The 24321-nt window shown below is 51.0% G+C and overlaps 1 protein-coding gene across 1 annotated transcript; it reads left to right on the top strand.

The window, feature by feature from the left end:
* Nucleotides 1-1262: 1262 nt before the first annotated feature.
* SLC25A44 (solute carrier family 25 member 44) lies at nt 1263-24164 on the top strand. The gene is made up of 4 exons (XM_008264317.4): nt 1263-1459; nt 6653-7290; nt 18421-18548; nt 21607-24164. Exons 2-4 carry the CDS (start codon nt 6666-6668, stop codon nt 21796-21798), a joined length of 945 nt encoding a protein of 314 aa, XP_008262539.1. The 5' UTR covers nt 1263-1459; nt 6653-6665; the 3' UTR covers nt 21799-24164.
* The last annotated feature ends 157 nt before the right edge of the window (nt 24165-24321 follow it).

The raw sequence follows: 24321 nt of genomic DNA, 5'->3' as shown, positions 1-24321 counted from the left end.
GTTCAGCATCTTTTCATGTGCTTTGTTGGCCATTTGTGTTATCCTTCGAGAAATGTCTGTTCAAGTCCTTTGCCAATTTTTTTTTAATTTTTAATTTTCTTTGAAAGAATTAGAGTTGGTGAGAGAGAGAGAGCAAGCGAGAGAGCGAGAGCAAGAGCGAGACAGAGAGAGAGAGAGAGGTCTTCTATCCACTGGTTCACTCCGCGAATGGCCACAATGGCCGGAACTGCGCCCATCAGAAGCCAGGAGCCAGGAGCTTCTTCCAGGTCTCCCACGTGGGTGCAGAAGTCCAAGGATCTGGGTCATCCTCCACTGCTTTCCCAGGTGCATTAGCAGGGAGCTGGATCGGAAGTGGAGCAGCCAGGACTTGAACCGGTGCCCATATTGGATGCCAGCACTGTGGGCCGGGGCTTTAACCCACTGCGCCAAAGTGCCAGTTCCACCAATATTTTTAACAAGATAAAAAAAAGCTTTTTTATTTAAAAGGTAAGGTGGGGGAGAGAAAGAAGGAAAGAGAGATCTCCTACCCACTGGTTTACTCTCCAACTGCCCGCGATGGCCAGGGCAAAGCCGGGAGCCAGGGACTTAACCCAGGGGCCGGGCCATTTGAGCCATCACATGCTGCCTCCCAGCGTGGGGATTAGCAAGAAGCAGAGCTGGAACTCAAACCCAGGCACTTTGATATGAGGTGTGGGGGTCCCAAGATGCGTCTTAACACTCGCCCCTCATGGGGCCTCTTTACAGAGCTCCTCCTCTTCCTTTAAACCCGTGTACAGCTAAGTAGCTTCAAAAGCTGGATGAGACCCTTAACGTCACGTTCTCCAATTCCCGGGTGTCGCCCCCCCACCCCGCCCCGTTCCCAAAACTGATTTCCCGGGCCTCAAATTTGGTTATCTAACAGTCCTGCTGTACCTTGGCCTCCACTGTTTTGGTTCTGTAAAAGAGGAACGAGAAAATTTACAGAAAAATCGGATTCGTTTGGAACAAGAAGCTTCCAACAGATGCCGACACACAAGGTGACCCACTTACGACCCACTCCTACAACTGGATAGTCAAACACCACCCCGTGACTCAGTTTCCGCAAATTAGAACGAGCCCAAGGAGAACACGCAGGCGCCTTAGAGCTCAGGGCATGCCGAGGCCGAAGAAGGCGTGGCTAGTGCCCAAATCCAAGATGTCCGTCCACCCTCGTTCTAGGGGCGGCTCCAAGGCTCAGTACGCCATTGGTGGAATTTCCCACCGCTTCTTCCGCCGCCTCCCCCGCCCGCCGCAGGGGGCGGTAATGACAGCGAGTCGATTTCCGGTTCCGGCAACACCGGGATCCAAGTCGAGATGGAGGAAGATGCGCCCGGAGGAGGCCGGCGGTCGCTGGGAACAGAGGATAGAGTGGGGGCTGCGGCCTAGAGGTCCAGGCGTGAAGAGCTCCTCAGACGCGGTGGGGTTGCCGGGGTCTGAGAAGGTAAGAAATCTCCGGCTTGGGGTGCCTGAGGACCAAGGTCTCAGAGGACCAGGACTTGTCGAGGAGGTAGCAGGTGTCTGTGGTGCCGGCTGCAGCGCCGTGGGGACCCGCCGTGCAGTTTTAGAGATGGACAGCTCCGGCGACGCGTGTCTTCCTGACGGAGCAGCATGAGCTTCGCTACAGTGACAGGAGCGTGGCGAAGAGCTTGGCTTCGGAGCCAGCGTCGGGCTGGAGGGGATCAGGACAGAAGCTGCATGAAGGGGGTATCACGTGGAGTATGTGGAGAGGGTTGTCATGTGATGTCTGATGGAGGGTCACGTGGGCACCTATGGAAAATCAAAGAAGGGCAGGCAGGGTGGGAATTGCGCTATGTGCAAGGCAGATCACCTCCAAGGGGTCGCAGGCGTGAGCAGTGACCTGGCAGAAGGAGATGATGTGCAGTTGGACAGGTGGGCACGCGTGTACACCTGCTCATTCTCATGTGGCAGAACCGGCAGGGTGCTGAGCGCCATGCAGGTGCAGCAGAGAGAACAAAGGGACTGGAGGATGCTGGCCTCTCCTCTCCTTGTTTGCAGCTGAGAAGTGGGGACGGGTGGGTATCTTGCCAGGAGTTCGAGGAGGCCGTTTAATTTTACGGGGATGGTTGATTGGAAAAGATTGGAATGGACCAAGTGGTCATCATTGCGCTGGGTTTCAGTAACTGGTAGGGAAGCAGTCAGATGGCTACTAACCTGGTCATAATGATCTTGAACTCTGAGAGTGGTTGTAATTCCTATAGTTCTGTTGATGCCTAATATTTAAAGCAAGGCTCCCCAAATACAGTTTGTAACTCATAAATCACCTAGAGATCTTGTTAAAATGGCTTTTATTCACAGGTCAGGTGCATCCTGAAATTATTCCTCTTTTTAAAAAATATTTTATTACTTATTTGAAAGGAGAGAGGGAGAGAGACATCTGCTGGTTCACTTCCCCAGTGGCTGCAATGGCTCTGGGCCACCCACTTGGGTGCAAGGGCCCAAGCACTTTGACCACTTTCCTCTGCTTTCCCAGGCACATTAGCAAGGAGCTGGGTCAGAAGTGGAGCAGGTGGGACATGAACTGGCACTCATATGGGTTGCTGGTGTTACAGGCTTAACCTGCTATGCCACAATGCCGGCCCCCTAAAATTCCGAATTCTTAACAAGATCCTAATATTGTCCATGCTCCTGGTCTTGGATCACTTAGAAGGAAAAGAACTTAGGGCAGCACCATCCAGTGAACTCTCTGCAATCGCCCTACTGCGGACAAAATGCTTTCACAATTGTTAGCTCCTGTGAGTTGCACCACACTGTTAATGAGGCTCTGATGGGCTTTGTTAGCTTTTAGCCCCATTTTACAGATGAAAATGAGTATCACTGAAGTGGCTTAAGGTAATGGAAGTGAGACTCAGACAGAGGTCTCCTGACTGCTGCACTCTGACCCTGGTATGACCTTGCCTTCCAGGTGGCACTGCCTTCTGAGCGAAATAATATCTCAGAACTTAGTGAATAGTCTGGTATGATTTTTTTAAGATTAATTTATTTGAGGGGCCGGCACTGTGGCATAGCAGATAAAGCTGCTGCCTGCAGTGCCAGCATCCCATATGGGCGCCGGTTTGAGTCTCGGCTGCTCCACTTCTGATCCAGCTCTCTGCTATGACCTGGGAAAGCAGTCCAAGTCCTTGGGCCCCTGTACCAGCGTGGGAGACCCGGAAGAAGCCCCTGGCTCCTGGCTTCGGATCAGCACAGCTCTGGCTGTTGTGGTCAACTGGAGAGTGAAACAGCAGACTTCCTGTAGCCTTACCCGCTACGCCACAGTGCTGGCCCCTTGAAATGGGATGCTGGCATTTTTAAGTGGTGGCTTAATCCAGGGAAGAGAGTGGAAGTGGAGAGGAGATATAAATACCTGGGGCCAATTTTTCCCTTTCCACTGGTGGGGCCAGTAGCGGGAGTCCCATCTCTAACACCTCACTTGATGGCTTTAGGACGGCGCTCAGTAATTCATCTGTTTGGGTCCCCCACAAGAAGCGTGTCCACATTTGTACCTCAGCAGTGTTAAAAGGTGTGAGAGAGAGAGAGTCCAGGATTGGAGCCATGGATGCAAATAAGGGGCTGGGAAAGAACCATGAAGACGCTGGGCTGACTGAACTGGGAAAAGAGAAGTCTGAAGGAAATCTGCGTGCAGAGATCTGCGAAGGGGATTTTCTAAAGGGTAAGACAGGAGGAACTGGTTTCGGTGTTTCAGCAGGAAGTCTGCAGGTTATGTAACAAGAGCAGGTTGAGCCCCCACCTTTTGAACAGGTGGAGGTGGCTGCAGTGCCCCAGGTATCTGCTACGGCAGTGGCGTATCCCTTGGAGGCATGAGCTCCAGTGGTTTCTCCTGTCACCATGACAATGGTGAGAGTTATTTGCCTCTGAGAGTCCTTGCTTCATTCTGGGAATATAAAATAGACTGACCCGTGTGAGAGTTGGAGGCAGGAGGAGAGAAGGGGCAACGGGTGCTTCCCTAGGATTTCTCATCAAGAGACGCTGGTATCTAGTGATTGAGCTTGCCAGGTTGGTAGGCGCCCGTGAAGTCAGCTCCTGGAACAGAAGCCTTCGTTCTCTGCCCCTCTGCCCTGCATAGCCTGAGGTTTGCATGTGCCCGGCAGGAGGCCCTCCTGCTCGGGTCCTGCTGTGTTTGTCCTGTAATGACAGTGTGCCCGTTCAGCCCATCAGATCCATTTCCCCACAAGCACAGTGGGAAAGCAGAGGCAGCTCTTGGTTCCTCCGGCGCAAAGCCGAGAGAAGTCCCTGGGCATCTGCGTGACCCAGAGCTTATGCCTGACCCTTGGGTGACCTGCACTCGTGAGGGCATTCATTCTGCTTCCAATGAGGGGAAGTGACTTGGCTCCAAACCGAACAGACTGATCGGTGTTGGAACTCAGCTCCCGAGGGCAAGAAAGCGTGGCGGACTGGAGGAGAAATCTTGGCCTATAGCCCGCCTTCGTCACTGAGCAGCTGCATAACCTCGGGCCGTTACTCAGCCTCATCCTACCCTCTGTCTCCTCATGTGTCAAAAGTGCTGCCCTGGTCACAGGTGAAGTTCTAAGGATTGCATGGAGTAGCAGGTTTTCAGTAAATCTTGCTGTTTCCCTGTCTCGCCTCACCTCTCAGTGGTACTGGAGTCATGACCTTGGGACCCTGGCTGACAACCGCCCAGTGGGAATGAGAGAGACTTGTTCTTTCGAAGGGGAGATTGCCCCACTGGACTTGGGCAGTGCCCCGGGCGGAGGCCGGGGAGGAAGGGACGCCTTGCCCACAGCAGTAGGCACGTCAGTGTTCCAAGGCTGCTCCTGTCTGCATTTCTCACGCTCGAGCTTTTCTATCTGGCCAGCCAGGCTGGCTTTTGTCTCCTCACTTCCGAGTTGTTCTTTCCTGCTCATTGCTCATGTGTATTCCTCCTTCATTTGAACTGCTTTGTCCTCCAGGGAGCGCATCTTGGTTCCGTGCCCCCCACCCATGCTACAAACCTATAAGCCGAGCTTTTCCCTCCGCTCTCAAGTGCTCGGTGTGTCTTGCAGGTGGCCCCTACTTCGAGGAAAGTGATACAGTCCGGGTCAGGGATTTCTGGACAGCCAGCTCTGCTTCCCCACTGACTTCTGTGGGGAAACCAAGAGCTGATTCTGTGGCCCCGAGATTGCCTGAGTCTGAGATGGGCCCTTTGGTTGGGAAGCGATTGAGGAGGGACTCAGGTCGGGCAGTGGCGTGAGGTTTGCTGCTGGCACTGCCTGTGTGGGGCATCATCTCTGGGACGGGGCCACCTCCTTTCCCAGCCCTTTGGTTGTCTCTCAAAGTCCGGGGCGCCTGTGACTGCATTTCCTGGAATTTAACTTCCCACCTTCCCGGTCTGGCTGAAAATGTACCAGATCCTGCAGAGCGGGGCTGGGCTGCATCGGAGCACATCATGCTACCGCCATGGATATGTCTAATATATGATGTCCTCCGGCTTGGCATTTCCTAGTTTGAAGCTCCTGCTTTTATACAGTTGCGACATTGATAACCTTATCAGTTTTATTTGAAACTCTAGCCAGTGGATACACTGGACACATAGGCCACATGCCCGTGAGTTTGCCCTGGTTCCTGTCCTTTTGTGTCTTACATTTGCTGGAGAGCTACCGTGTGTCCTGAGACTATGCGTTTCTCCGAGGCAGAGTCTATGTCTTTGGTTGCTTCTCCCTTCATCCTCCAAGGCTGAGGTTGGGGCTTATATGTCAGAGCTGAGAGCGCAGGTTAAACATGGTCTCTCCCCTGCACTTCCCCAGGCTCTTCCGGGGAAACCACTTGGCTCCCAGGTGGCTCTTCGCTGTCTTTCTCTGGGGTGAGTTATCTAGTAACCAAAGAGGACTCTGACCTTTGACCTGTTCCTGATTTTCACGCTCCTTTCATTGCAGTGAGGGGAGATAATCAGGGGTGTCCTGTGGTGGGAAAACCCCACACACCCTCTTCCCACTCTTTGTTCAAGTGCAGACTGCAGACAGTGTAAGTGCAGTGAGGGTGGGCCTGCAGAGCTCTGGTGACCAGCATGGGAAACCAAAACTAACCTAAGAGTGAGTCAGCTAGTAAGGGAAGATGAGAGGCACTGCTGAGGAGGAAAGGCCACAAGTGGGGTCTCCTCCGTGGGCCCAGGGGCATGAGAATGGAGCACAGTCCCTATGGCCTTCGAGATGGTCCCGAACGTCTCGTAGTGACATCCCATTGGCCCACTTAAAGGCTCTGTGTCCTGCAAGGTGGTTGATCTGTCCACAGCTCCTGAGCTCTGCCCACCTGGGCCAGCCAGAGGAGAGCGGTCCCCGTGCATGGCTGTGACACCAGGACCCAAGCAAGGGCAGAGTTCAGAATAGACGGTCCTGTCAGTTGGGGGTGGGGAGCTGGGGTGCCGTCCAGGAGCCTCTGAAGGGAGGAACGATTTCCGCAGGAGGGGACTGAGTTGGGAAGGACCGGTCGGTCAAGGACAGAAGGAGGCAGTAGCCTGACCCATGACGGAAGGGCAGGTGAGGGTGGGCAGAGTCAGGCTGGATGAGGTGAGTGTCCCCGGAGAGGAAGCCTGAGAACGGGGCTTGAGAACCTGGCCAGGAGGGCACGTGCAAAGTCCCGACCTCCCCGCTCACATCCCTGCACTCTGCTCGACGCCCAGGTCTTCAGGCACAATGGAAGACAAGCGCAACATCCAGATCATCGAATGGGAGCACCTGGACAAGAAGAAGTTCTATGTGTTTGGCGTGGCCATGACGATGATGATCCGCGTCAGCGTCTACCCGTTCACCCTCATCCGCACCCGGCTGCAGGTTCAGAAGGGCAAGAGCCTCTACCACGGGACCTTTGATGCCTTCATCAAGATCCTGCGAGCAGACGGCGTGACCGGCCTCTACCGGGGGTTCCTGGTCAACACCTTCACCCTCATCTCCGGCCAGTGCTACGTCACCACGTACGAGCTCACTCGGAAGTTCGTGGCTGACTACAGCCAGAGCAACACAGTCAAGTCGCTGGTGGCCGGGGGCTCTGCCTCCCTCGTGGCCCAGAGCATCACGGTGCCCATTGACGTGGTCTCCCAGCACCTGATGATGCAGCGCAAGGGTGAGAAAATGGGCCGCTTCCAGGTGCGTGGGAGCCCGGATGGACAGGGGGTAGTTGCCTTTGGCCAAACCAAGGACATCATCAAGCAGATCCTGCGGGCTGATGGGCTCCGTGGTTTCTACCGAGGCTATGTGGCATCACTACTTACCTATATCCCGAACAGTGCTGTGTGGTGGCCCTTCTATCACTTCTACGCAGGTAAGCAGGGGCCAGGAGAGCGGGGGAGGAGGCTGGGTTTGCTAACAGGGCTGAGATGTTCTTGCTGTGTGCACGTTAGAGTGCAGTAGACTGCAGGTGCAGTGTAATGGCGGAAAGGGCCATCTGTTCAGAAAACATTTGAATCCAAGAGGACTCAAAGACGAAGAGACGTGGTTTTTGCCTTATAATAGCTTCTCATATAGTAGGGGGAATCAGATGAGTGAAACAGACGACTAGGGGCCTGTGTTGTGGTGCAGCAGGTTAAGCCACCAACTGCAATGCCAGCATCCCACACAGGCGCTGGTTCGAGTCCTGGCTGTTCCACTTATGATCCAACTTCCTGTTAATGCACCTGGGAAAGCAGTAGAGGACAGCCCAAGGGCTTGGGCCCCTGCACTCATGTGGGAGACCCAGATGAAGTTCTAGGCTTCTGGCTTCGGCTGGCCCAGCCCTGGCTGTTACGGCCATTTGGGGAGTGAACCAATGGATGAAAGATCTCTCTGTCTCTCCCAATCTCTGTAACTCTGCCATTCAAATAAATAAGTAAATCATTAAAAAAATAAATAAAACCAAACAGCAGACGGCTAGGACAGTGGGCGGTGTATGCTGTGGGTGTGTTGCAGCTGACCTGGGTCAGGGGAAGATTGGCAGACAATTGGGAGGTGAAGGACAAAAGTCATGGGATGTTGGGATGTGAAGATGAAATTGAGGGATGAGCTTTTGAGGTAGAGTTTTTCTCTCTCGCATCGTTAAATCCAAGGTGTGCTGTGTGACTTTGAACCTCTCCACTCCCATAATGTATCCTCAGAAAAGGGATTACTTGCCAAAAGACAACATTTTTAAAAAGTTTTTTTGAGATTCCTGGTCTCCTCCTCTGATCTCTTTGGGCATGGATTCTGACAATCTCTTATTTTTATTTTTTAAATTTTATTTATTTGAAAGGCAGACAGAGCTCGCATCTGCAGGTTTGCTCCCAGAAGCCTACAACAGCTGGGACTGAGCCAGGCGAAAGCGAGTAGCTAGGAACTCAGTCCAGGTCTCCCATGTGGGTGGCAGGAACCAGAGTGCTTGAGCCATCACTTGCTGCCTCTCACGGTTCACATTACCAGAAAGCTGGAATCCTGAGTGGAGCCAGGGCTCAAGCCCAGGCATTCTGCTATGTGACATGGGCTTCTGTAGTGGTGTCTTAACCACTATGCCAAACACCTTCCCTGATCCTGGTGATCTTAATGTTAAAAAGGCTTCCTGTTCCTATTATACATTTCCAGGGAATCTGAGCATTTTCTCTGGAGTCTCTCTGTTGCCCTTCTCTGCTAATTTGATTTCATTTGCACCTAGATGCATTTTTCTTTTTTTTTTTTTTTTTAAGATTTTTTACTTATTTATTTGACAGGTAGAGTTACAGACAGTGTGTGTGAGAGAGAGACAGAGAGAAAGGTCTTCCCTCTGTTGGTTCACTCCCTAAGTGGCTGCAATGGCCGGAGCTGTGCCGATCCGAAGCCAGGAGCCAGGAGCTTCCTCCCGGTCTCCCATGCGGGTGCAGGGGCCCAAGCACTTGGGCCATCCTCCACTGCTTTCCTAGGCCACAGCAGAGAGCTAGACCGGAAGAGGAGCAGCGGGGACTAGAACCCAGCACCCATATGGGCTGCCAGCACTACAGGTGGAGGATTAACCTAGCACACCACAGCGCCAGCCCGTAGATGCATTTTTCTGATATGTCCTAACAACTCTCTGTTCCAGCCTAACCTGTCCAGACAGACTGACTGTTGGACTTCAATCTAGATGCATCTACTTACATCTGAAATTTTATTAAATTGACTATTTTTCATCCCAAACTGGCTCTCCTTTCTGACTTTCATCTGTTGGCGGCCTTGCTTTTCTTCAAACCTTGGGGATTATGCTTCTACTTCATCTTCCTCGTCTCCACATCTAGTCCTGGTGACTCCTATGTGACTCCCAACTTTCTCTCCATTTCCTATCGCCTTCCTGGAAACCAGGCCTCTGGGACCATACTGCCGGCCCTCTGCACCCGCTGTCTACCTCTTCTGAGTTCTCCGCCTTCCCGTCAATGACACATGTCCCTGACGGACTAACCTGTGATGGACAGCAGCAATTCCTGCTTACTGAATAAAATCTAAACCCTTTAGCCTGACATCAGTCTCCTTGCACAGTGACATCTGCTGCCCCTTTGTGTTGTGTTATGGCCTGGATGGACGATGCCCTGTTCCTCAGCTGGGTGTCACCTGTCCTACCTCTGAGCTCTGTTCATGCCATTCCTCTCCTAGATGCCTTCCAGGTACACTTAGCCCTGGGGAAGTCATGCCTTACCGGAAGTGTTTCTTATTGCTTCGTCTCTTATCCTCTCCATGTAACTCTTCACTAAGCAGGGGTCTTTCCCTGCTTCCAATATCTATGACGTTGCCTAAACTCTTCTTCGGGCAGTTATAACATTTGCCTTGATGTTATTTGTGCCTCACTTCTGGGAAAGGGGAGAAAACTAACATAACTAATGTCCGTCATGTGCAGCTCTGAATACCTTGCTGTCTCTCATTATTTCATTCTCACACTTATAGCTGTCCTCATAGGATCTTTTGTTGATGCTCAGTCTAGATTTTTTTTTTTTTTTAAGATTTACTTATGGGCCAGTGAGATGGCACAGTAGGTTAAAGCTCCAGTCTGCAGTGCCAGCATCCCATTTGGTGCCAGTTCGAGTCCTAGCTGCTCCACTTCTGATCCAGTTCTGTGCTATGGCCTAAGAAAGCAGTAGAAGATGACCCAAGTTCTTGGGCCCCTGCACCCGCAAGGGAGACCCGGGAGAAACTGGCTCCTGGCTTCAGATCAGCTCAGCTCTGGCCATTGCAGTCATTTGGGGAGTGAACCAGTGGATGGAAGGCCTCCCTTTCTCTCTGGCTCTACCTCTCTTTTTATCTCTTTCAAATAGATAAAACAAATCTTTTTTTTTTTTTTTTTTTTTTAAGATTTACTTATTTATTTGAAAGGCAGAGCAATAGAGAAAAAGGAAGAGACACAGAGAGACAGATCTTCCATCTCTGGTTCACTACCCAAAAGGCTGTAACAGTCAGGTCTGGGCCAGGCCAAAGCCAGGATCCAGGAACTCCATTCTGGTTGCCATGTGGGTGGCAGGGGCCCAAGTAGTTGGGCCGTCTTCTGCTTCCTTTCTGGGCATCTTAGCAGGGAGCTGGCTTGGAGACAGAGCAAACTAGCACTGCAGTATAGCATGCTGGCGTTGTAAGTAGTGGCTTAGCCCACTGTGCCACAGTGCTGGACCTCGGCATCTGTTCTGTGTTCTCATGAACCCGTGTTCCTATTTTTCAGAACACTTAGTTGAGTTTGTAATGATATATTAATGTGATTATTAAGTTAAGGTCTCTTCCCGCAGTGAACTGCAACTTCTGTAAGAATATGCTTGTACTTCCCAACACCGAGCTCAGGGACTGGTGAACCAGTAAATAAAGTCCCGTGCCATGTAATGGTATTTCTTTTCTTTTCTTTTGTACGATTTATTTATGTATTTGAAAGGCAGAGTCACAGAGAGGAAGAGGCAGAGAAAGAGAGATCTTTCATCTGTTGGTTCACTCCCCAGCCAGCCACAACAGCCAGGAGCAGGGCCGATCTGAAACCAGGAGCTTCCTTTGGGTCTCCCACAGAGGCGCAGGCACCCAAGCACTTGGGCCATCCTCCACTACCCTCCCAGGACATAGCAGAGAGCTGGATTGGAAGTGGAACAGCTGGGACTCCAACTGGAGCCCACATGGGATGCCGATACTGCAGGCGGTGGCCCTACCTGCTACGTACAGCGCTGGCCTCCACATAATGATATTTCTTTTTTTTTTTTTTTTTAAGATTTATTTTATTTATTTGAAAGAGTTACAGAGAGAAGTAGAGACAGAGAGAGAGGTCTTCCATCCGCTGGTTCACTCCCCAGATGACCATAATGGCTGCAGCTGTGCCGATCCAAAGCCAGGAGCCAGGAGCTTCTTCCAGGTCTCCCACATGGGTACAGGGGCCCAAAGACTTGGGTCATCTTCCACTGCTTTCCCAGGCCATAGCAGAGAGCTGGATCAGAAGAGGAGCAGCCGGGACTAGAACTGGTGCCCATATGGGATGCTGGCGCTTCAAGCCAGGGCTTTAACCCTCTGTGCCACAGCGCCAGCCCCAGAGATATTTCAATCGACAATAGACAGCTAGGGCAGACGTGCGGTGCAACAGTCCCGATGCCACGTGGGACGCATCCTGTATCAGTGTATGGGTTTCAGTGCTGGCTCTGCTTTGACTCCAGCTTTCTGCTGTTGTACACCCTGGGAGGCGGCAGGTGATGGCTCAAGTACTTGGGTTCCTGTCACCCACGTGGAAGAGCTGTATGAGTTTCTGGCTCTTGGCTTCAGCCTGGCCCAGCCCTGGCTGTTGCATGCATTTGGGAAGCGAACCAGTGGCTCAAAGACCTTTCTATCTCTCTCTTTCTGTCTCTATGTTTCAAATAAATGAAAATTTAAAAACTGTATTTCTAAAAAACCAGCTTGCACATGATATATGCCAGTAACAGCATAGCTGTCAGTATGTGTGAGCACCCTCTGTGATGTGCACAAGTGATCAGCACTTAATGCTGCATTGCTCAGAATCTGCTGTATCCACAGTTGGGCGACGTGTGATTGAAGTGCTGGATGGGGAGAGGAATTCTTGACTTTTTTTTTTTTTTGCTTAAAATCTTCCAGTGCTGCCTAGTAGCATTTTCTTCCCACGGTCCACTGGCTCTTGGTGACATGGCCCCATTTGCTTCTTCAGCCCCGTCTTGTGCCACTCTAACCTTGCTTTCTCTGGTCCATCCTTACCGCGCTTCTTCCAGTTCCCAGTCCATACCAAGCCCTGTTCTCACCTCCAGGCCTTTGCAGAGTGTTCTGTCCCCTGTCGTTTGGGTGGCTGGTGCTTTCTTGTGCTTCTGCCCCCAGATTCCGTGCAGGTCACCTTTGTCAAGGTTTCTTTGCTACCCTATTGGAAAGGGGACCCCTCTGCTTTCTGTCCTAGCACCCTGTTCCTTTGTGGCACTTGTCATAATTTGCAATTTCTTTATTCCCAACTTCCAGCCCTTTAATTAGAATACTAGTTCCATGATAGCATTTTCCTGTACATTTCTGTTTTATATTAAGCATATCATTTATCCAAGATCACTGTACTAGTCAGGGATCTATAGAGAAACAGAATCAATAAGACCTGTATGAAAAGGAGTTTATTAAGAGAGTTGGGCCATGGGATCATAGCCACTGAGAAGTCCCCTGACAGATCTTCTGTAGCTGGACACCCCGAGATGCCTGTGGCGTGGCTCAATTCAGCTCCAGCGGCCAGAGGACCAGGGCAGGTGGCTGGAGGTGTACCTTGGCGGGGGCCACTGGTGCAAGTCCGATAGCCAGCAAATCTGGAATTCTGATGTCCATGCAGGAGGCAGGTGTCCAGCTCACTAGGAGAGATCATCTTCTGTGTTTCTCGCCAGACCCCCTAGCTGAGTGAGGGTGAGTTTTCCCACCAGGACCACACAGGCTCACATGCTAATCTCTTTTGGAAACACCTTCACAGACGCACCCAGAATAATGCTTTTCTGAGTTTCTAGGTATACCTCCATCCAGTCAAGTTGACACCTAAGGTTAACTATCATAGTTATTTGGACAGGAGGGACTTAAACCAGGGTGCCTGGTTTATCTTCCGCCTTGTGGAGAACAGGTGCTTGGTAAACATCTGTTGAATGAGCAGTAGAGAGGAGGGACGCCGTGAGGGTCTTACCCCACTTTCTTGCCTGTTTTTTCCGTCCTCTTCATAAGCCACAAGAAAATGGCATGTGGACGTGTTTAGAATTGGAATCTGGATCCCATGGCCACTTGCAGGCCTGGGAGCCAGTGTTCATGGGCCCCTGGAGGTGGCCTGTGCCAGTCCAGTGCTGCACCCTTGTGATTGCAAAACACAGCGTTTTTAGGAGAAACAGGACCTCATGAGGCGGGGCCGCCAGTTCACGTTGTTTCTGTTTGTGTGCCGGCTGTCGGAAGAGAGTGATTAGAAACTGGGGGAGAGGTGGTGCTGGGAGGGCCAAGGGGTTCTGCCATGCCCGCTGGGACTTAGAAGGCCTCACTTCCCGAGGCCGACAGTGGCACAGGGGGTTAAGCTGCCACCTGCAATGCTGGCATCCCATTTCAGAGCACTGGTTCTGTCCCGGCTGCTCCACCTGTAACTCAGCTCTCTTCTAGTGCACCTGGGAAAGCGTGGCAGGTGGCCTAAAGACTCCCTGCCACCCATGTGGGAGACCCGATTGAAGCTCTTGGCTTCTGATTCTAGAATGGAAGATCTCTCTTTCTTTGTGTGTCTTTTCCTCTCTGTAACTCTGCCTTTCAAATAAAATAAATAAATGATTAAAAAAAAAAAGCCCTCTCTTCTGCCCTGCCATAGTTCTCCTCCAATGTTTAATTCTTGGCCACAAACTACCAAAACTGAGAGTGTGAGAGAATACTCTTAGGGGGTTGGTGACTGTCGAAAACAGTCACAGAGGGAACCTTTGAGATGATGAACTGATTTTTCTTTTTAAAATTTTCTTTGTTTATTTATTTTAAAGATTTGTTTATTTATTGAGAGGCAGAGTTAAAGATGGAGAGAGGGAGAGACAGAGAGAGAGGTCTTCTGTCTGCTGGTTCACTCCCCAAATGGCTGCAACAGCTGGAGCTTCACCAATTCAAAGCCAGGAGCCAGGAGCTTCTAATTGTCTCCCTCCTGGGGGCAGGGACCCAAGCATTTGGGCCATCTTCTGCTGCTTTCCCAGAGTATTAGCAGAGAGTTGGATTAGAAGTGGAGCATCTGGGACTTGAACCGGCACCCATATGGGATGCCAGCACCGCAGGCGGGAGGCTTAACCTACTACACCACAGTGCTGGCCCCCCGTGAATTGATTTTTCATCCCATTTCAGAGTAGAAGTCTGTCTTGCTGTGGCCTCCAGGCCCTAAATGATGCACCTCTTGGATTTCACCTGCTATTCTTCCCGCACACATTCTGGGCTGCTGGACTTCTGCCCCTTAACCCCACAGCTGTGCTCCTGCACAGGGCCTTGGCACAGGATACTAGCCCGTGCTTGGAAAGCTCTTTCCAGTTTTTTTTTTTTTTTTCTCTAAAGATTTATTTATTTGAAAGGCAGTTACAGGGGAAGAGAAATCCATCATCCATCCACTAGTTTACTCCCCAAATGGCTGCAACTGCCAGACCTGGGCTGATCCAAAGCCAGGAGCTTCGCCCAGGTCTCCTGCATGGATGCAGGGGCCCAAGCGCCTGGGCAGTCCTCCAATGCTTTCCAAGGCACTTAAGCTGGGAGGTGATTGGAAGGGCAGCTTCTGGGTCTTGAATCAGCACCCATATGGGGTGTCAGCACTGCAGGCTGCGGCTTTACCTGCTACCCCACAGCACTGGCCCCTCCTTCCAGCCTTTGCTCAGACTTCACTTTGTTGGAAAGGGCTTCCATAACTACCTTCTTTAAACTGGCACTTCGGGGCCAGCGCTGTGGTGTAGCGGGCTAAGCCTCTGCCTGCAGTGCCTGCATCCCATATGGGCACTGGTTTGAGTCCCGGCTGCTGCTTTTCCCATCCAGCTCTCTGCTATGGCCTGGGAAAGCAGTAGAAGATGGCCCAAGTGCTTGGGCCCTTGCACCCAAGTGGGAGACCTGGAAGAAGCCTCTGGCTCCTGGCTTTGGATCAGCCCAGCTCCGGCCATTGCAACCATTGGGGGAGTGAACCAGCAAATGGAAAACCTTTCTATCTCTCCCTCTCAAGTAAATAAATAAATCTTAAAAAAAAAAATTGACCAACTCTTCCCCTCTGCCTCCCCCATCCTTTGGCACTCCCTAGCTCCCTTTATGTGGGATTTTTATCCATAGCACACAGCTTCTGATAAAACTATAGATTTTGCTTTCTTTTTTGTCTGTTCTCTCTCAATAGCATTTGAATTTCCTAAGGGCAGGAATTTGAGACTCGTTGCTCCTTTTTGAAACTCAAGAGCGGGGTGCTGTGGGGAAGCGGGCAAAGCTACCAGCTGAGATGCTGGCATCCCCTGTGGGCACCAGTTCCAGTCCCGGCTGTTCTACTTCCAATCCAGCTCTGTGCTAATGGTCTGGGAAAGCAGCCAAAGATGGCCTGTGTGCTTGGGCACCTGCTACCCACATGGGAGACCCGAATGAAGCTCCTGGCTTCAGCCTGGCCAAGCTCTGGCTATTGCAGCCCTCTGGAGAGTGAACCAATAGATAAAAAATCTCTCTCTCTCTGTGTCTCTTCCTCTCCCTTTCTGTAACTCTGATTTTCAAATAAATAAATAAATCTTTAAAAAACAAAACAAACTCAGGGCCAGGGTGACTGACTCATGGTAGTCACTCAGTATATTTTTCTTGAATAAATGAATGAACTCTTATCTTTCACCTGCAAAGAAGGTAACCCAGAAAAATCAATTGTGAATGAAGTTGTCATTTATTTAGGAATGGGTGAATCTGGGTACCATTCTACCTTCATTAGCATTGTTAAAACTGAATTTTTCTTTTTTGACATAGATTAGTGAAAATCTTCACTATAAGGTAAGATTTATTTATTTATTTTTAAAGATGTACTTATTTGAAAGGCAGAGTTACAGAGAGGCAGAGGCACAGAGAGAGAGAGGTCTTCCATCTGCTAGTTCATTCCACGCATGGCCACAATGGTGGGAGCTATGCCAATCTGAAGCCAGGAGCCAGGAGCTTCTTCCAGGCCTTCCACATGAGTGCAGGGGCCCAAGGACTTGGGCCATCTTCTACTTCTTTCCCAGGTGATAGCAGAGAGCTGGATAGGAAGTGGAGCAGCTGGGACTTAAACCGGCACTGACATGGAATGCAGCACTGCAGGTGGCAACTCCACCAGCTACACTACAGCGCTAGCCCCAAGATTTTTTTATTTTTTAAACATTTTTTTTTTTTTTTTTTGACAGGCAGAGTAGACAGTGAAAGAGAGACAGACAGAGAGAAAGGTCTTCCTTTTGCCGTTGGTTCACCCTCCAATGGCTGCCGCTGCCGGCACGCTGCGGCCAGTGCATTGCGCTGATCCGAAGCCAGGAGCCAGGTGCTTTTCCTGGTCTTCCATGGAGTGCAGGGCCCAAGCACTTGGGCCATCTTCCACTGCACTCCCTGGCCACAGCAGAGGGCTGGCCTGGAAGAGGGGCAACCGGGACAGAATCCGGCGCCCCGACCAGGACTAGAACCCGGTGTGCCGGCGCCGCAAGGTGGAGGATTAGCCTATTGAGCCATGGTGCCGGCCTAAACATTTCGTTTTTATTTGAAAGGCGGAGTAATAGAGTGAGAGAAAGAGATATTCCATCTGCTGGTTTACTCCCCAAAGGGCCACAACAGCAGGGGCTGAGCCAAGCCAACACCAGGATGCTGGAGCTCCATCTGGGCCTCCCACATGGGTGGGTGCTTCCCATGATGATTAGCAGGAAGCTAGATGAGAAGCAAAGTAGCTAGAACTTGACCCAGTACTCTAATGTGGGATGCAGTGTCACAAGCAGTGACTTTTTTTTAAAAAAAGATATGTTTATTTTATTTGAAAGGCAGAGTTACAGAGAGGCAGAGAGAGAGGTAGAGACAGAGAGAGGTCTTCCACCTGCTGGTTCACTCCCCAAATGGCTGCAATGGCTGGAGCTGTGCCGATCCGAAGCCAGGAGCCAGGAGCTTCTTCTGGGTCTCCCATTTGGGGCCCAAGCTTTTGGGCCATCTTCTACTGCTCTCCCAGGCCATAGCGGAGAGCTGGATCGGAAGCAGAGCAGCTGGGACATGAATCAGTGTCCATATGGGATGCCAGCACTGCAGGCACAGTGCCCCCCAACAAGCAGTGACTTAACCCATCGCACCACAATACACACCCCAAGACTCTGTATTTTAATTTTATTATTCATTTTATTTGAAAGGCAGGGTGACAGAGTTCTCCTATCTACTGGTTCATTCCCTAAATGGCCACAACAGCTGAGGCTGTGCCAGGCTGAAGCCAGGAACCTAGAACTTCATCCTGGTCTCCCACATAGGTGGTGGGGCCCAAGCATTTGGGCCATCTTCTGCTTTCTTAGGCACATTAGCAGGGAGCTGGGTCGAAAACAGGGCAACCAGTACTCAATCTGGAGTGCCGATATGGGCTGCTGGTGTTGCAAATGGTGGCTTAACCCCTTAAGCAACAATGCAGGCTCTGCATGCATACATACATACATTAATTAATATTATTGCTATTGTTTTGAAAGGCAGCGTTACAGAAAGAGAAGGGGAGACAGAGATCTTCCATCCACTGGTTCACTCCTCAAATTCCAGTGGCCAGGGCTGGGCCAGACTGAAGCCAGGAACCAGGATCTTCTTCTGGGTTTCCCACATGGTTGCAGGGGCCCAAGCACTTGGGCCATCCTCCACTGCTTTCCCAGGCACATTAGCAGGGAGGTGGATCAGAAGTGGGGCAGCCAGGACCAGAACAGGTACTCATACAGAATGCCAGTATCACAGGTGGTGGCTTTACCCACTACACCACAACGCTAGCCCCTCTGCTTTTATCTTATTTTATTTTTTAATTCACATTTCAAAATTCAAAATATAGGAAAGGGCATGCAGCATAAGGTTTCCTAACTCACCAGTCATTCAGTTCCCTTCCTTATAGTCAGTCTTTAATGTCACCAGTTTTTAATGTACCCTGACCAACATATTCTATGTATATATAAACACTTGAGTCCTGGGTGTTCTTCTACCCTTGAGTTGGGAGGAACAGAGTGAGAGACAAGGTTTTTGCATCAGGAAGGATTTTCTGTCCATCAGATGAGAGGAGTCCAGCAAGCAAAGAGGTTTTAGAATCCTCTGCTCCAGAGGCATGCTGTCCTGTTTAAGTGGTTGATGTCGCCAAGATGACTTCTGGAAGGGGCCTGAGATTTGTAATTTTTTGTCGACTGCAGATGGGGACAAAAGATGGGAGTTAGAGTTCTGAGGTGGCAAAGGACCGAGGGTTGTCATGGCTGGGGCACCAGCGGGGAGAAGGCAGCACGGTGAGGGCAGACCGTGGTACCTCTGTCTTGAGCCATTGTCTCTCCCTGGATTCCAGAGCAGCTCTCCTCCCTGTGTCCTAAGGAGTGCCCTCACATTGTCTTTCAAGCCATCTCGGGGCCCCTGGCTGCAGCCACTGCCTCTATCCTCACCAACCCCATGGACGTCATCCGAACGCGAGTCCAGGTAAGAGGAACCTCCTCCCCGGCCCTCCTCCCAGAGAAGCCATTAGCAGCGTGACCTGGCCCTCCGGCCTTCCCCTGACCCCTCTGTGTTAAGGCCTTCTAGTCTAGCCAGCCTTCTCCTGGCCATGCAAGCCCCTTCCTCGTGCCCGCCATCTGCAGAAAGCAGCTGAACACTTGAAAGCACCCGGAATGCTTTTTCACCCTGTCTGCTACCTTGCATGCCTCCAGTCCAGGGTGGGGAAGTCCAGCCCAGGGGCCATACGAGGCCAGTGAAAGCATGTGGTCTGGCCTGGTAAATCTAAAGTAGGCTGGTTTTATTTTTTTTTTTTTAAGATTTATTTAAAGTCAGAGTTACACAGAGAGTGAGACAGAGAGACAGAGACAGAGACAGAGAGAGAGAGAGAGAGAGAGAGAGAGAGAATCTTCCATCCACTGGTTTACCTCCCAAATGGCTGCAATGGCTGGGGTTGGGCCAAGCCAAAGCCAGGAGCCAGGAGCTTCATCCTAGTCTCCCAGGTGCATGGAAGGAGCCCAAACACTTGGACCATCTTCCACTGCTTTCCCAGGTCATTATCAGGGAGGTAGAGCGGAAATGGAGCATCTGAGACTCGAACTGGCACCCATATGGGGTACCAGTGTAGCAGGCTGTAGCTTTACTCACAATGCCACAGTGCTAGCCCCTATAGCGGGCTACTTTTTTAAGTTGATAATTGTGTATGGCCTGAAAATGTTAAAAATATCCAAATGACCCTTGGTAGAAAAAAGAGCCCTTCAGTCAAGTCTATTCTATGGCCAGGAATTCTACTGGTCTCTTCCATAGCCTATGAACATAGGCTGTCAATCACCCTTTCCTTATTGCTCAGGATTGTGGTTATTAGAAATTTATTTAAGTTAATTTCATATGTTCATCTAATTTTTCTATTCAGTCATGAGCTCTCTGCAAAGGGTGAGAGCTGTTATTCTCTCTGCAAAAGGTTTTTGTTTTACAGATTCTGCTCTGTGGAATCAGTGAAAATGCTGACAAGGCCCTCAGTGGTGCTCTCTGTAAATTGTAGCCCCTGCATTGAGTCAGCTAGAAGACAATTGCACAGCACCCAGACCAAGGGAACAGAACTGCAGCTGTGGAATGTTTTACGTGGAGAGATGGAGGGTTTTAATATCTGATTTGGGTAACTTAGGAGGAAAAGTAGAGAATGAAGAAAGATGTTTAGGAGAATGGGGTTCTCATGAGGTTATGGTGGGGAAGAGAGGGAAGAAAAATAATTGTAACAGGTTGCGGATAAAGCCAGCTTCCCCATCAGCACGATGTCAGGAAGGAGGTGAGTAGTAAATGCAGGTGTTTCTGTCCCCGGGAAAGAGTCCCCTCCCCGCCATTTGAAAATGTTCACTTGGAAGTAAAGTTCCAGCCCCGTTCTTCCTGAGCCTTGTCCTGGGTGTTCCAGGGAAAGCATAGGCATTGCTTTTTGTTCTTTTAAAGATTCATGTATTCTCTTGAAAGAGTGACGGTGGTGGGGCGGGGCAGAGAGAGAGAACTTTCTATCTGCTGATTCACTCCTCAAATGGGTGCAACACCCAGGGCTGAGCCAGGTCAAAGCCAGGAGCCAGGAGCCAGGAACTCCATCCAGGTCCCCTCCACAGGTGGCAGGGGCCCAAGCACTTGGGCCATCATCAGCTGCCATCCCAGGTATCATCAGAAGCGGAGCAGCTAGGATACAAACCGGCACTTTGATATGGGATCTCGAATTTGCAAGTGACAGCCTAACCCTCTACCACAATGCGAGCCCCCAGGTCTCTGCTTTGAGGAGCTCCCAGGCTGCAGGGCTGACGACATAACTGAAAAAGCCCTTGACATGGCTGTGGATGAGTGCGAGGGTTAAGGGAGCAGAGGTGTTCACCTGAGAGAGTATTGGACAGGAAGAAGAGAGTTTAGAGGTACAGAAGGAGGAGGGTGGACTGGGGAGATGTCCCAGCCACAGTGGGGATCACCTTATGAAGGTCATAGCATAGAGAGACAGGCATGGGCAAGGGGAACATCTGTCCTGGATGGGCTGACGACCGAAATGGCAGCCTCTTAAGGTGGAGTTTGGAGTGGCAGTGAGAGTAGGGCGTGGGGCTGTTGACAAGGGAGAAGAGGGTTCTGTCTTGGCCAGGCGTCTAGTGCAATAGAGAGGACAGGCCCCAATGTGTGAGAAAGGACAGAAGGGGAGGGGGAGTTTTCTACCTTAGGTCTTCACTGGGATTGAGATGATCAGAATCCAAAGACGGCTGCCAGTGTCGCAGAGGGTTTACAGGGGAATTAATCCAGCCTCTTGAGGCTAGAGAGAAGCACCTGGTCCAAAGATGCACAACTTTGTAGCTTATCTAATGATATATTTTAAATACTCATTTGTTTATTTTCATCTACTTGAGAGAGAGAGCGAGCGCGAATGAGTGATCTTCCATCAGGAAGCTCACTCCCCAAATGCCCACAGTAGCCAGGACTAGGCCAGGCTGAAGCTGGAGCCTGGAGCTCCATCCAGGTCTCCCGTGTGGGTGGCAGAGGCCCAAGTCCTTGGGCCATCATCTGCTCCTTACCAGGATGCATAGTCAGGAAGTTGGATGAGAAGCAGAGCACCTAGCACTTGAACCAGGCCCTCTGATACGGATGCGGGCGTCCCAAGCAGCAGGTAGATCTGCTGCCCCACAACGTCTGATAATAACAGCTAACATTTAGTTTACCATCTGCAGACACTGTTGTCAGCATTTATGAGGATTATTTTCTGTCGTGTTCAGAGAGCCTCTTGGAGGCATCGTTAGCCAGTGTTTTGTATTGGAGGAAACAGGCACAAGGAGCTGATAAGTCACCCGTGGTGGTGCCCTCAGCAAGTGGGCAGCAGAACTCAGAGCCCGGTGGTCCAGCACCGGAGCTCGCACGAAACCACTGCGCACTGTCCTTCAGCGGCAGAACGCAGCTCCGCGGCCCCCAGCTCCGCTCCCCCCGCTTGACCCTAAGGCACAGGGGGGTTGAGCAGAGGGGCCCGAGTGCCGACAGTGGCCCTCCACTGTGCTGACTCTTCCAGGTCGAGGGCAAGAACTCCATCATCCTGACCTTCAGACAGCTGATGGCGGAGGAGGGGCCGTGGGGCCTCATGAAGGGCCTCTCGGCCAGAATCATCTCGGCGACGCCCTCCACCATTGTCATCGTGGTGGGCTACGAGAGCCTCAAGAAACTCAGCCTGCGGCCTGAGCTGGTGGACTCGAGACACTGGTAACCAGCGGGGGAGAGAAGCCTGCTGCTTTCCCACACTACTCTGGGTTGGGGGCAGGGTGGGGAGGACAGCACCCTCCCCAGTGTCCCCCTGCCCTGGGCCACGTGGCCTGTCGGACAGGGACAGAGACTTGAACTGCTGTTGCTGAAGAGGCTCCACTCCTGGATCCCTTGCCTCCACGATTTTTCATTCTCCAGCTGAACTGAGCTCCCTCCCTCAGTCCTCATGCTCAGGCCTCGTCTCTAAGGACCCATCTCCATCGCCACACTGCTAACCCTTCCAGCTTTCCCCTGCATCTGTGTCCCTGAGACCCTGAGAAGAGCTGTACATAGGGCTTGCTCGCTACTACTGGTTCTCCCTCTCGGGCTTGCAGCCCAGCCTCCCAGCAGTGCTCTCCCAGGCTTGCATATTTTTGTTTTGGAACTGAGCTGCCCACCAGACGACTCTGCTTCTTTTTTCCCACCACTAGGAGGCAAGTTACCAGGCACTTTTGCACAGGGAATAGGAGCAACAGGAACTTCTGGGTCTCCAGGGCATGGATCTGTCTTTGGAGGAATTATAAGACTGGGGAGAAATGTCGATACTTTATTTAAGTGTGTATTTTCTTAACATCTGTGAACCAGGCTGTTATCTTAGTCCTGCTAATGTACCAATCCTGCTGCCAGAGCCTACCCCTTCCTCAGACAGGAGGAAAAATGTAATGTAGCTTTGTCTTCAATTCCAGTTCCCTGTCCCTTCAGTGTCCCTTTAGTCTCAGCAGCCCTAAGGGACAATGTCAGCTGTCCCCTGGCCCAGATGACCACAGTGGTGGACATAGACCTGGCTGTCTGAAGTATACTGGACTTGGACCACTACCCAAAAACCTAACAAAAGTAGGTTGAGAGAGTAGTTGGTTTGGGAAGCAACAAGAAGATGCGTTTTCCTTAGCACATCTCCATGGGCCAGCAGAGCCAAGCCTGGGAGAGTGCAGTGGAGGTTCTCAGCCCCAGGAAGCCGTGACACACACACTCACACACACATGTACCCAACAGCTCGGACTCAAGCAACAGATGCTGTCTGATGATGGGAATCTCAGAGATGGAGGATTGTTTTGGTTTTCTCCCCGAATATGAAGTCATCCCAGTCACGGTTCTGTGCTTGGAAGAGAGTAAAAAGCAGTTCAGAAGACCACCCGATACCAGGACCACTGCATTTACCAGCCTGATACTGCCGACATTATCTGTGTAAGCTCTCCCTGGGAGCTAGGGGAGGAGTGCTCCTTCCCTGCCTCATCCTTCCTCCCCTGCTTCCTCCACCAAGCCCATGCTGCAGGTGGAGCGGTACAGCAAGTGGAATCAAAAGAAAGTGTGTCAAAGCGCATTTCTGCTTGAGACAATTGGTCTGGGTAATCCTTTAAACTTTCCTATTGGTCCCCTCCCCCATTCCCACCCCCGGGAAAGGCCATTGTGCCAATTTGAAAGGTGCTAGCTACCTGAAGCCTTGATATTTCTTATGGCTGCCCCACATTCTTCCACGTTGGCCAGATCAGACTCTGAAAAACCATGTGAATATTTCTCAGCCTTCACCACCACCATTGCCCACTTGATTTCTTACCTGTAGGAGTTTTCTTCCTTTTGCTTATTTTTGTTTGTCCCTTCCCACATTTTGTCACCAGAATCCTCCAGTCTCTGTCCACAAATGGTTATCCAAAGGTTGGGCCCACAGCTAATTTTTGAATCCTCCTGCTCTTCACTCATCTCTACCCTGAAACCCACCCTAAAATGGAAGCCAAGGGCCCTTCCTCTCTCTATACAAGCTCATCCCTCTGAACAGTGGTTTGCTTGGCTCCCAAACTTTCACTAGAGACTTGACTTCCCCACTATGGCAAAGTGGGTAAAGTAACATGAGCAGGACATAGTCTCCTGCCTTCCTTAGGGTGTTTCTCCCTCCCAAACTAATTTCCTTTTGTTTTTCTCATATTTCAGACTCTCCTCTCCCTGTCTCTGTCTTTCTCTTTCTCTTACACACACACACTTAAAGGAAGAGGGATGTACAATTAAAGGAACCCCTAGCCCTTTCCAATCTAATCGTTTAGGGACTTGGATTGGGTTTGATTCAAACAGGTCTTGGTGGGGATGCGACAGTGGCCCTCCATTTCCCCAAAACTGGAGACCAGAGTAGTTCACGTTTTCTGACATATTGGGGTCGGCAACCAAAACCAGGAGCAACTTCTGGGAGACTGGGCAAGACGGAAGCTTGAGTGGAGAATCAAGGGGCAGGGGAAACTTAACATCTGATAAAATGGACTCTTGAATATCAACCGCGAATATTCACTGTTGCACTGTACGAAGTCTTTGAAGTGTAATTAAAAGTTTTTATTGAGCCCCTGAGTTTTGGTTTACTCATTTTCTTCCTGGTTTGCCAGAAAGCACTTGGCTGCTACAGCCAGTCACGCCCCTCCGTCTCGGGCAACTGCCCTTTCTCCGCTTAGGTTGATAGACATTCCGCTTGCTCCAATCGGAGACACTCAGTGCGGGGACGGCCAAT

The sequence above is a fragment of the Oryctolagus cuniculus genome, chromosome 7 (assembly GCF_964237555.1).
Source record: "Oryctolagus cuniculus chromosome 7, mOryCun1.1, whole genome shotgun sequence".
Taxonomy (NCBI): Eukaryota; Metazoa; Chordata; class Mammalia; order Lagomorpha; family Leporidae; genus Oryctolagus; species Oryctolagus cuniculus.
The sequence above is the reverse complement of the archived record's forward strand: the minus strand, read 5'-3'. Positions and strand labels throughout refer to the sequence as shown.

Excerpts from the sequence above, each read along its gene's own strand:
- SLC25A44 (XM_008264317.4), top strand. The coding sequence starts at position 6,666 with ATGGAAGACAAGCGCAACATCCAGATCATCGAATGGGAGCACCTGGAC. Across the intron at positions 7,291-18,420 it reads CTTCTATCACTTCTACGCAG|AGCAGCTCTCCTCCCTGTGT; the intron begins GTAAGCAGGGGC and ends CCTGGATTCCAG. Across the intron at positions 18,549-21,606 it reads TCATCCGAACGCGAGTCCAG|GTCGAGGGCAAGAACTCCAT; the intron begins GTAAGAGGAACC and ends TGACTCTTCCAG.